The sequence below is a fragment of the Hordeum vulgare genome, chromosome 4H, assembly GCF_904849725.1.
Source record: "Hordeum vulgare subsp. vulgare chromosome 4H, MorexV3_pseudomolecules_assembly, whole genome shotgun sequence".
Taxonomy (NCBI): domain Eukaryota; kingdom Viridiplantae; phylum Streptophyta; class Magnoliopsida; order Poales; family Poaceae; genus Hordeum; species Hordeum vulgare.
The window spans coordinates 188,380,590-188,393,670 of record NC_058521.1 but is presented as its reverse complement, the minus strand read 5'-3'; the positions used below and the strand labels follow the sequence as shown (position 1 = coordinate 188,393,670).

Sequence of the window (13,081 nt, the reverse complement as noted above, 5' to 3'; positions counted from 1 at the left end):
CCACCGCCTGGTTCCTCCTATATATAGTGGAGGTTTGAGAGGGTTTTTGCACCTCAAGCCTTTGTGCAAACCTCTCTCCCTCCACTACTTCGTGACACATCGTAGCTAGACCGGTACGGCACAACGAAGCACTGCCGGAGTAGCTCCACCATGATCACCGCCACGCCGTCGTGCTGCCGGAGAATTCAGCTACCTCTTTCGTCTCTCTTCCTGGATCAAGAAGCCGGAGATCGTCATCGAGCTGTACGTGTGCTGAACGCGGAGGTGCCGTCCGTTCGGTGCTAGATCGGGACGGATCATGGGACGGCGGCGATTTGGACCGCGAAGACATTCCACTACATCAACCGCATTTCTTAATGCTCCACGCTTAGCGATCTACAAGGGTATGTAGATCCGATCTCCCTCTCGTAGATGATCATCACCATGATAGGTCTTCGTGTGCGTAGGAAATTTTTTGTTTCCCATGCAACATTCTCCAACACCTATTATACTTGATTTCTTACAAGTTACACTAATCACCCTCTTATTTTTCTGCACAAATAACTTAGAATTCTATTATTCAAGACATTGGTGGTGATGTGTTTTGTTTTGTTGAATGATGAGGCCATTGATGTGTCTGACAAAGAGCAAATGGCAGTTGTTTTGAGATATCTTAGCAAGCGTGGATTTATCATTGAATGGTTAGTTGGAGTTGTACATGTTCAAGAAACATAGGCAACATGTATTAATGTCGCACTTCAAAAATTATTCACCGGTATTGGATTAAACATAAAACAAGTCAGAGGACAATGCTATGACAGGGGGAGCAATATGCATGGTGAGTTTAATGGCTTGAAAGCAAAGATTTTGCAAGAGAATCAGTCAACATTTTGTGTGCATTCTTTTGCTCACCAACTTAAGTTAGTTATTGTAGTAGTAGCAAAGAAGCATGAAGATATTGTGGATTTTTTCTACATGATCTCCATTTTATTTAATGTGGCTGGAGCTTCTTGAAAAAGAAAGGACATGATAAGAGAGAGCCATCGAGATCATGTAAGAAAATCCATAGGCAATGGGAATATTAGCACTGTGAGAGGGTTAATCAAGATCAAACTCTTCAGAGAGTTGGTGACAAACGTTGGGGGTTCACAATATAGAACTCTCTCAAGCGTAGCGAAGTTGTTCCCGACAGTCATGCCTGTCCTAATATATATTGAGAAAGAAGGTTAAATTGAGAGGAAAAGTCCGCGACGTTGTCTTGTAGCATATTTTGAGACCTTTGATTTTGTGTTTTATCTGCACATGATGTTGCATACATTAGGAAATGCAAATACTTTCACATTCTTTACGAAAGAAGGATCAAGACATCCTAAATGCCATGACATGTATGTAGTCAACAAGGAATGAGCTATAAGAATTAAGGGATAACGGATGGGACTCACTGATACATAAGGCATATTAATTTTATGAACAACGCCACATTGAGAACACATGTATGCAGGAGCAATATATCAATCGATACAAACCAAGACAAAAACTATAAGATAAACCTACAGCATTGCCGAGTAGAGTGTCTTAATTCTGTTATTGACTCACAGCTCCAAGAGTTTGATGACCGGTTCGATGAGGTAAATTCTGCATTACTTGGTCACATGGCTTCTTTCAACCCAGAGCGATACATTTGCTCCTTTTAACTTGGATAGCTTAGTGAAGCTAGCTGAGTTTTATCCAGATATTTTTGATTAAAGAAATGGATGATTTTGGTCCTGAAATTTGCACTTACATTGATAATGTGCGAGCGGATGAAAGGTTTTCCAATTTGGATGAGATTGTCGATCTTGCCAATTCAATGCTGCAAACAAATAAGCATGTTACTTTTCCTTTGGTTTACTATCTTCTAAAGTTAGTACTGATATTTCCAGTTGCCACAACATCCCTGGACAGATGCTTTTCAGTTGTGAATGTTGTCAAGAAAAAGGTGCGTGACAAAATTGATGACCAAAGTGATTGTCTAATTTGTTATGTGGAGAAAAGATGTTTTCTTCCATTAGTAATGATGATGTGTTTGATCTTTTTAAGGGGATGAAAAATCGTCGCATGATGGCACTCCTATTTTAAACTTGTCAAACTAACTTGTTATTTTCTTTAATTTTTTTAGTAGGAGGGGAAGTTGCACGTGAACAATGATTTTTTGGTACTACTCTTCTAATTATACTATGTAAACAAGTGATTTATAATTTTATCCGATCGGTATGTCATATGCACCAATGTTTTTATGGTGTAATGAGTTTTATGACGACCGGTCCTCTTCATAACATTATAACGCTGGTGGTGTATGGCATGGCAACATCATAGACACAACCTTAGGCGAATGATACCAAATTAAAGCACAATTTCATATACATAATCTAACTTTGTAATATGTATGAAAACAAATTGAGGCACCAAATGAGTTGTACATGACTACACTCTCTACACTCAAAAGTGAACACTACATGTATCAACGACTCAACAGGCAGTACATGGACACCACATATTCATAAATTAGAACATAGAGGACAGGTACAGAAGAAACAGAGCACTACCATGGAGAGGAAGTGCCAGGAGAAGGAGAGAGAGGGGGGAGATACCTTGATGGTCACTTGATGCACGTATGAGAGGAGTAGTGATGCTGGATTGGAGCATAGGCGCTGGCCTGCAGCTGGACCTAGAGGGGGAAAGGGCTGGTGGAAGGAGGGGAAAGGGGGTTGGCATGGGGTAAAAGGGCCGTAGGGGTGGATGGGAGGTGGTGTGGAGGCAGAGCTTGCTACCGTTGGCCGTTCGCGGAGAGGACGAGGACAAGGACTTGAGATGCTCATCGATTTCAACCTGCCATGGCCGCTCTCTCTCTCTCTCTCTCTCTTTCTCTCCCTCTCCTCTCCTCTCCCTGTCTCTGCCTCTCGAGTCTGGAGATCTCTTTCCTTCCCGTCGCTCACTGATGGTTCCCCGTGCATGCACCAATTTCTCCCGTCGCTGGCTGTTGTTCCCACGCGCAAGCTCACCTAGTGCATGGCGTCCAATTTTTGGTACGGCGTCCAAAAAAATGTCATATGGATGACCTACGGACGCCACAGCCTGGACGCTACAGGCTACGACCGCGCCACACCGCTATATCGTCAATATAGCGACGATATAGAGACGCCATAAAAATATTGATATGAACTCTTCAATATTAGAGTAACCAATATGGGTGATAAGTGACATCGTATTGTTGTTTATTGTGCTTTTTTGAATACTGTATTTTTTGTTGGACATCACTACGTAGCAGCGTCGCATATGTGCCTTCCCGTACGACGGCTGCTCTGACACACTACACGTAGAAAAAAATGCTTGCTTCTTTAAACAGTGTGTTCGCTTGTGGGCTGGGAACACACACATGAGCCTCAACTTTTGCTTGTCACTTTCACCTCTCCACCGTGCTTATTCTTCTAAACAAACAAAAAGAAGCTTCACCTACGATCCCTGTCACTCGCATTTCGTATCCATGCGCATCTTCTTCAAAAGACTTCACTAGTTTGGTCCCTATATCCGACTGTCAAGAACGAGAATTAGGGATGAACACAGGAGAAAAATGAAGCTTCAAAGGAACTGAAACAAAAGTAGCTGACAAGATTGATCGGTTGTATTACTGCCTACTCCTAAATTTCCGGATTTATTGTATCTAATTTCCGAATTACTTTTATCAGGTTGCTAGATTATTAAATTTTGAGATACAATGACTTGGTTGCCACATTACTTCCTAATTGCCAGATTGCTTTTATCAGGTTGCGAGATTAGTTTTATCAGGTTGCCACAAAAAGTGGTTGAGATTGTTATACTCGAAATTCAAATAATACTTGTTTATCCCATATTTTCCAGATTAATTATACGAACTAATCAAAGGTAAACCAAATTGTCTGATTGGTGGCCAACTTGCCATGCTCGTCAGGCCACTCGTTGTCTAGATTTTACAAAGAACAATTACATGGTGATGGGAGCACCGTCCACAAGCCGCTTGACTGAAGAACGACCCCTGGCCGGAGACCCAACCCCCGTTCACCCTCTTCATCCTCAAAAGCTTGGCCATGATTTCAAGTCATCCCACGAGGTCCAGAGATAGTCATGGGTGAGAAAGAAATGACGTGTGGATTCGTGGTTGTTGCACACACCTTAGACAGAGATGAGCTCGCGTTGGAGCAGATTCATGATTTGGGCAGCGTGAGCGGTCGCTGGCATGGCGAGCTCTCTCATCGTCGTTGATGGAACCGAGGAGAGAGAGCGAGGGCAAAAGAAAATGCCCGGTCAAAAAGTCAAAAACAGAAGCACTCTCGAGCGTCTTGGGGCTTGTTACATATATCGATTCCTTTCTCGGACTGTTTGATGCGCGCACACGTGCCCGCCGCACAATAACGCACCGTGTGCACGTCATAATTTAGATTTTTCTTTTTTTTATGATATGGTGCATAACAGGATTTATTTTATATAAATTTTTTCGTAACTAGTTAGTGAGTGAACCTATTGGTTAAATTTTTTGATTCCACCTCTATTCATTGTACTATATGATGATTTTTTTTCGGCATGACGGCAAATAGATTCAAAGTTTTCTCAAGAAGAAATATCCTTATACTCCCTCCGTTCCTAAATATAAGTCTTTCTAGACATTCTATTAGAAAACTACGTACGGATATATATAGACATACTTTAGAGTATAGATTTATTCATTTTGCTTCGTATGTAGTCATCTAAGGAAATCTTTTAAAAGACTTATACTCCCTCCGTAAAGTAATATAAGAGCATTTAGAACACTATTTTAGTAATCTGAACACTTTTATATTAATTTACAGAGGGAGTATTTAAGAACGGAGGGAGTACGTATAACAAGATCATGTACGGTACTGTATCCCGCAAACTGAAAAAAAAGATCATGTATGGTAGCGCGCAGCCGCTGAGTGCTGACGCGTGCGATCCTGGGCACCCGTGAGCGCCTCACTTCGGCACCTCCGTCCCTCTCCTTCTGTACTGTTCGATTCCGTCTCACAAAAGTCTCTCCCCTCCCTCAATCCCCTTTGCCCCGCGTCGTCGAAACCCCCGCCTCGTCATCCTCCTGACGCCTCTAAGCCAAGGGCGTCTTCGCCGCCTCCTCCGACGGCCCCATCTCCCCCTCCTCACGCCCTTGAAGCGCCGACCTGATGCGATTCCGTCCCTTGCTGTAATCTAGCCCTAGCCTGCTTCGATTATCGGCTCTCCGTGGGCGATCGAATTCCGCCGGCTATTTCTTCTCCAATAACCTATCCAAGGTATCCTGAGCTAATGCTACTGCTACTAGACATTTGTTTCCACCAAAATTAATTCGGGGATTGAGTTCAACCATCGGATTGGACAACATTTCTCCACTGATACGACCGATCTTCTCTCGCACGGCCTGATTTGCCTCCATTGGTAGGTAATAATCGTCTCCAGGAGTTGGTACTTTTGTGGGTAATAATAGTAGCCAAGAGGCCGGCGTCGGGGGCCGATTTGCTGCTACTTTTGTGGAGTTGGTACCCTGTCGGTGGCCCGTCAGCTGCAGGGTCTTGGTTCTTGGAGTTCTTTTGAGGGCTTTTTTTTGGGGGGGGGGGGGGGGGGGGTCATGGGAGCTTTCTGCTCGTGTTTGCAAGCCGATTACTCCGACCACCATGGCCACCAGACTTCTGGTGCGTTTAGGAACTGCATGTGCCTCGGGTGTTTTACCCAGCAGCTCATCAACGCTGTAAGTCTCGTCCCCGTTGCTTGATTGCCATAGGGTTGGTGTGATAAAGATTAGTACGTATGTCTGACTTCTAATTTTTGGTCCTAGAGGATCACAATCTTTTAACGTGCAAGTACACTTCCTTCTGTTTTCTGTTAAGCACAACCCGATGTGCACAAGTAATTAAGCACCTGTATTGGATATGCTTATACCGATTTCAATGGTAACAATGTGCTCTTCTGTCGGATTACATGGAGTCACGGCCAAGATTTATCACATTGTACGAGCAGAGGAAAGAACAAATCAACAAGTATCTTCTTTGCTACTTTCGCCTTGTTTATACACAACCTTTAATTCTGTAGTAACTAGCCTTTTGCAGTGAACACCTGATGTGATTGGTAGCTTATAGAAACCAAAAACATGACACGACCATTGCTAATTGCTTCTTGTTCCACTCACCTGCTAAATTTTCTGTCTCTTGTAATAAGCTCCTTACTTTAACATGAATTGAGGTTATACAGGTACGAAACCATTACATTTGTATCTCCTTTTTTTCAGTACACTGTTTTATTCCGAGTTGGAACTCTCCACTCTGTTTCTCAAGCTGTAGAAGCCGCCCCTCTTGATTCATCTGAAAGTTCATTCGATACATATCGTTCACCTCCAAGACCACTGCCATATGATGATCCTAGATTCTCCCCTCCTCTGCACAACTGGTTTGCATCAAGGCATGATCCTTCAAGCCATTCACCAGAGCAATCAGAACCACTCAGACCAAATTATGATGAGGAAATGGAAACCATGAGTTCAGTCGACAAGCCAAGTAAAACAAACTATGACACAAAAATGAAAAGATGCAGCTCTGCTTATGGAGATAAGTTATCCCGAAAGGAATCTGGAAACTATTTCACCTACTTTTCTCCATCTACTGAAGATGAAGATGTCTGCCCAACATGTCTTGAAGGTAATGCTCACTAACCTTCAGTTTATTAGTCTATCAGGAAGATGTGAGTGAGTTTTGTACAGCGCATTAGTTTCATAGTATTAGCAACACTTGAAATAGAGCACTCTAGAAACAATAAGCATTAATTATGTTATATTGCATGACCGAATATGACCAAATCAATGAATCGTTTTGAACTTTTGTGGCACTAATTTAATTTCTTGGGTAGCCCAATCGTTCTATACATATTCCATTGCTTTAGAACACGGTGGGTGTTGAATAAATTATTCACACGTGTCATAAATTCATGTTTATGATGGTTAATTGAAATAAACTCTCAAATCAGATAACCTGATACCCATTACCTATCTAAATTGCAGATTATACTTCGGAGAATCCTAGGATAGTAATGCAGTGCTCACATCATTTCCACCTTGGCTGTATCTATGAGTGGATCGAAAGAAGTGAGGCTTGCCCTGTTTGTGGAAAGGTAACTTTGTTTTAGCTTTTTATTTATCCAGTGATCTATTAGTTCCATTTCCATATGCTGTGACACTTTGTTCTACTACGAGGTCAGTAGTCCATATTTACTTTGGAACAATGTCGGCATTACAGGACATGCCTTTGCATTTTACTTATTTAGGTGTTGTATTTCTGCGTTTTAATTGGGCAGGACTCTAATTACTTTATACAATGATTGTGACGGAGCATTTGCTTGTTCGTTGAAGTTTGGTCAATAGGGTGTAACTTGATTTCTTAGCACCATTGTGGTGTGGTGTTGCATTTTGGTCTACTACGAGATTCAGTAGTCCAAGTTTACTTTGGAACGGTGTGGGCATTGCAGGAAGTCTGTATTACTTCCTTTAGGTGATCCATTTTGTATTTAAATAGGTCCGACTTTTAATTGTACTAGAAGGACTGGGCGTGCTTTGCTGCGCTGTTGATGTTTTTGTATTTTCATTTGTATTCAATCTATCTTAAAATATAAGGTATATTATTTTTTTAAAGTCAAACCTCTTCAAATTTGACCACATTTTTTAGAAATATATGAGTATCCATAATATCAAATCGGATTCTTAGATTCATCATGAAATGAATTTTCATGTTTTATTATTAGTATTGTAGATGTCGATATTTTTTGCGTTTGAACTTCATCAAAGTTAAAAAAAAGTAGTCTTTTCAATAAACTAACACATCTTAGATTTTAGAACGGAGTGAGTATCAGGTTTGGTTAGTGGGGAAGATGATGGTGTGTCTTTTCTTTTCTATTCATATAATGCGGTGTTTTGGTGGGCTTCCGTGGTGTGATATTGTGATTTGCTGCTCAACTCATACTTATGTGGGAAAAAATTCTATGTTGGTGGATACATGTACTATATTGATGCTACAATATCACATGTTGATGCTTTTTGTTTCTAGGTGATGAGAGGGTGCCTAGGATTGCTAAGTTTTTATCGGCCGGTTGCTTCCAATAGATATGTAAAATTATTGACCTGGTCAAAATCATGAACGAAATTCAGTATTTAATTTCTCAATGAAATAAAAGAGCACAGTTAATTAAAATAATTGAGTGAGAGATTGTTGACCCGGTCAAAATGAGTAACCCAATTCCAAATTGATGACCTCAATTGAATGAGAGGCCTCCAATTCTAGGAAGCTTAAATAATTGAGTGAAAGATTGTTGACCCGATCAAAATCGATCACCCAATTCTAAATTGATGACCTCATTGAATGAGAAGCCTCCAATTCTAGAGAGTTTAGTGATATGCTCCCCCGTCCCAAAATAAGTGTCGCACATTTAACACTAAGTTAGTACAAATTTTGAACTAGAGCAACGACACTTATTTTGGGACGGAGGGAGTAGTATATGTATTGTGCACCATTTCTACTAGTTTGTTACTTTACCTTATTTTCCGTAAATTCATGATATGAAACTGCAGTTGCATGATTATCCTAATATATTGATGTAGTGTTCAGATCACCATTCATCCCAAACATGTAGTTAGTGTTGAAAGTACATATGGTTAAACTGTCCTGATTGCAGGTTTCACATGTGGAACCTGAAAGCAGTTGCTTCGCCACGACGGTAATTTTGGGAAGTGACATATCATTAATATGGGTAAAGCTTTGAGCTTATTCCTCGCTCATATTAGATAGGTTGTTAATAGTTCTCATGCATCGGAATACCGGAAAATAAGGCGGCTAATAGTCTGGGATTTCTCAGTTTGTTAATCTCCTCATAACCCAAGGCATGGTGCATGCCTGGCAGCTTACTATCGGCCTGGTTTATACTCCCTCTGTAAACTTTTATAAGAGCGTTTAGGAAGTGCAGTTCAAATTCCGTAACGCTACGAAAATCTTGTCGTTTCCCATTTTGCCCCTCCCTCACCTCACTCACTCACTCGCGATTCCCCTCACTTCAAAATCCCTAGCTCGCCAGCGCCCGCTCTCCCTCTGGCCCCGCCTCCCCCTCTCGCCGACATCGCGTGCGCCACCTTCTCCTGCTCGAGGCAAAGCTGTTTTTTTTACCGAGGTCGAGGAGGAGCGAGACGAGCGCGGTCCAGACAGCCTTGTCCTGCTCGAATATGACGGCGAGGAATGCTCGTCTTCCTCATCCTGCAAGGAGGAGCGGCATACTGGAGATGTGGTTGCTGCTGTGGAGGAGCGGAGGAGGTCCTGCAGATGGGTCTGCACGACGAGTAGCGGAGGAGGTCCTGCAGATGTGGAGTTCGAGCTGCTCTGCCGGACGAGGGGGGGCGGGGGGAGGGGTCACGAGCTCCTGGAGGAAGACGACGACGGGAGCTCCTGGAGGATGGGGACGACATGAGCTCCTGGAGGAGGAAGACGACACGAATTCAAATTGACGGTAGAATGGTCTAATTCACCATTTGTGGGCTGTGTCTTAAAATTCTAAACGCTCTTATAAAAGTTTACAGAGGGAGTACTTACGTATCATTAAGTATGATACGGGACTATTAATCCTATTCGGCTAGGCTGATCGGTATTTTTCCTGGGAAGGGAAATTTAACATCCGCGTTGGACAGATACAAATAGCAAGGAGAATGTTGTTTGGGGCTGAATAATGTCTACCTAATTCTGATGTTAAGTATTTGAAAATTTTAGAATTAACAATGGACAATCGCATTTGTTGATGTTTGTCGCCTTTGTCATTTAGTAAGCTAATTTTGTCATCTCGGATTTGATGTAGTCAAAAACTCTGACAGATGTGTATTGTTGTCATTGCAATCTATTTCACTGTATGTTTTCCCTGTATTTAACTGATTTCTGCTCCATCGTGATCCTGTGCAGAAAATGGAGTTCCACGAGACGACTTAGACCTTAGGCTGGACTAAGTGTCTTGGATTAACATCTCATGTGGTAACCTGAAAATATAGGTACCTAGTCCTACAGATACTCTGTAAATATACCTTTGTAAGTATTGAACCAGCAGCGTGCTCTATTTAGTAGAGTATATTGGGATCCTTGATATGTTGGAACGGTGCATATAAACAATTCTTTCTTTTAATTTTCTTTCAAATGGCCGGCAGGGGAAACTTGTTCCCCTTGGTTTGTGCCTCTGCGCTGTTGCGACATGTTTTGATCCTCAAGTGATAGTCACTGGGAGGCTGTAAGTTGATGATATTTGTCAATATAATAATCGTATGAAATGCCATGGTTCTGTGGAAACCTCTTATTTTTTGCAATAGTGTTAGCCGTGCTGGAGATAACCGTCCAGGAGATGACTTCAGATCTACTCCCTCCGTTCCTAAATATAAGACCTTTTAGAGATTGCACTATAAACTACATACGGATGTACATAGACATATTTTAGAGTATAGATTCGTATGTCAGTGAAATTCCTAAAAGGTCTTATGTTTTGGAACGGAGGGAGTATGTCACATCTTTAGGTCAACTCCAACGGGGTGACTTATTTCATCCATTTGGGTCCATGCGTACAAAAAAGCGGCCTAACATGGCGACGCAAACGCAATTTGCACAAAAAAGCGGCCTAACATGGCGACGCAAACGCAATTTGAGCTAGGATTGTGTAGGCGCAAGCATGTACGACTCACGGCCGTACATAGAAAAGCCGAGATAGTTCATGTTGCTGCTTCATATGAAAATGCCAAGATAGCTTATGTTACTCTTTGACTTTTCTGAAAACGTTAGAAGTTTGGGCGTTTCTTTCATAGATATTTAAGTGGTCGTGAGGCTCGTTGAAACTCTTTGACGTTTGAAGCTTTTCTGAAAACGTTAGAGGTTTGGGTGTTTCTTTCATAGATAATTAAGTACTCTTTGACTTTTCTGAAAACGTTAGAGGTTTGGGCTTTTCTTTCATAGATATTTAAGTGGCCGTGAGGCTCGTTGAAACTCTTTGACATTTGAAGCTTTTCTGAAAACGTTAGAGGTTTGGGCGTTTCTTTCATAGATAATTAAGTGGCCGTGAGGCTCGTTGAAACGTGCGTTTCTACTCAAACATGTTTTTTACCCAAACATGTTTTTAAATCAAACATGTTTTTTACCCAAACATGTTTTTAAATCTAGGCATGCAGCCAAGCATTGATGAAATCATTGTTAGAACACTCAAATATATGTGGCAGAAACGCCAAAGGCCCTGGCCTTTTCATATGGAGCAGCAACGCGAACTATCTCGACGTTTTTATATGGAGAAGAAACGGCACGTTTTTCGACGTTGACAAAAGGTCAAATTGTAAAATAGTTTTTATATGGAGAAGAAACGACACGTTTTTCGACGTTGACAAAAGGTCAAATTGTAAAATAGTTTCAAACAGAGTTCATTTTGTATAGTTCAGGCTTAAGGTCAAAACATTGATTTCGTCCGTGACTCACTCCCTTGTCCTTCTCATGGCCCGTCGTCGAGTGCACTTTGTCCTTGCGCTTGCGCTATGGCCGACGCGCTCAACCCTGTTCCCGTCTCCATCTCGTATGCCATGATCAACAACACGGTCACCAGGGACGTGCCCTCAAAAGAGAAGCTGAAGAAGTTAGCATGTCATAGGACACGACAGTGCCGTGCCCCCAGAAGAAAAGTTGAACAAGTTAGCATGTCGGAGGAGAAGACGAAGAGGGCTAGCCGGAGGAAGGTCGCGGCGGAATTTGAGCCAGGTTTGCGTTGGCGCAAGTGCCCGCGACTCACTCCCTTGTCCTTCCCATGTCCCGTCGTCGGTTGGACATTCACCCCATTTCCTCCTCTCCCAAAACGTTCCATCCTTGCGCTTGCGCTATGACCAACGCGCTCAACTCCGTTGTCGTCTCCATCTCGTACGCCATGGTCAACACCATGGTCATCAGCGACGTGTGCCCAAAAGAGAAGCTGAAGAAGTTATCATTTTGGAGAGATGACGAAAAGGGCTAGCTGGAGGAAGGTCACGACGGACAAAAAAGATAAAGCCGCCGCCTTCGCCGTAGTCGAAGACGTGTGACGCAAGGCCACCGTTACGGAGAATGATCTCCGCTATGGACGATGCTCCCAACCTCGTTGTCGTCTCAACAACGTGGTCGCCGGCGTCGTGCGCCCAAAAAGAAACCGAAGAAGCTGTGCATGTCGGAGGAGACGGTGAAGAGGGCTAGCCGGAGGAAGGTCGCGATGGACAAAAAAGATAAAGCCGCCGCCGCCACCGTTGCAGAGAATGATCTCATCATTGCCATGGACATGAGTTTGACGAGCCGAAGCTCCCAAAAAGAAACCGAAGAAGTTGTGCATGTCGGAGGAGACGGTGAAGAGGGCTAGCCGGAGGAAGGTCGCGACGGACAAAAAAGATAAAGCCGCCGCCGCCACCGTTGTTGAGAACGATCTCATCGTTGCCATGGACATGAGTTTGACGAGCCGAAGCTCACTAGGCTTTGCGACCCATTCTACAGAGGCGGTTACTAACAATGTCCTTCAACTTAAACCCCTTACAACCAGTTTCATTTCAGCGATGACAAGTATTAACCTGGGGAAACGCTTTCTATATGTAGGATGAAGAAACTACAACGTCAGACCACTCGAAGGCCGTGGATTTGATGAAATCTAATGATAAAGATTTTGCTTTGTTTATAAAATAAAAATAGGAAAAAGAGTCCCATCCGAGTAAAGCACCCACAACCCCCGTACGTAAATCTCTCTCCCTAATCCCTCCTCAATCCATCATCCCTAATTCCACGCACCACCGCGAGCCATTCCTGCAGCTCGCTGACCTCACCTAGATCCCCTTCTCCGCCCCCATCGTGCGCTGTTGCCTTCATCATCCGGTTCTACTTTGGAAGTTGGCGACACAGAAGTTGCATCATCATCTTGCTGCCAGAATTAGTTTTTTTTATCCATTCTGGATTTCCATGCTTCAGGCCAACATTAGTTATCTAAAGTTCCCATATTTTCAGCCTCCCATATTCCCCATTTGGTGGCTATT

The 13,081-nt window shown here is 42.8% G+C and overlaps 1 protein-coding gene across 2 annotated transcripts; it reads left to right on the top strand.

The window, feature by feature from the left end:
* Positions 1-5,611: 5,611 nt before the first annotated feature.
* LOC123448357 (E3 ubiquitin-protein ligase At3g02290-like) lies at positions 5,612-10,341 on the top strand. Of its 2 annotated transcripts, XM_045125205.1 has the most exons (5): positions 5,612-5,746; positions 6,284-6,689; positions 7,049-7,158; positions 8,713-8,787; positions 9,978-10,341. In XM_045125205.1, the coding sequence occupies exons 1-5, from the start codon at positions 5,627-5,629 to the stop codon at positions 10,002-10,004; spliced, it is 738 nt and encodes a 245-aa protein (XP_044981140.1). In that variant the 5' UTR covers positions 5,612-5,626; the 3' UTR covers positions 10,005-10,341. The 2 variants fall into 2 exon arrangements, with proteins under 2 accessions (XP_044981140.1, XP_044981139.1); XM_045125204.1 differs by lacking the exon at positions 8,713-8,787 and having other exon boundaries at positions 5,614-5,746.
* Positions 10,342-13,081: the final 2,740 nt, after the last annotated feature.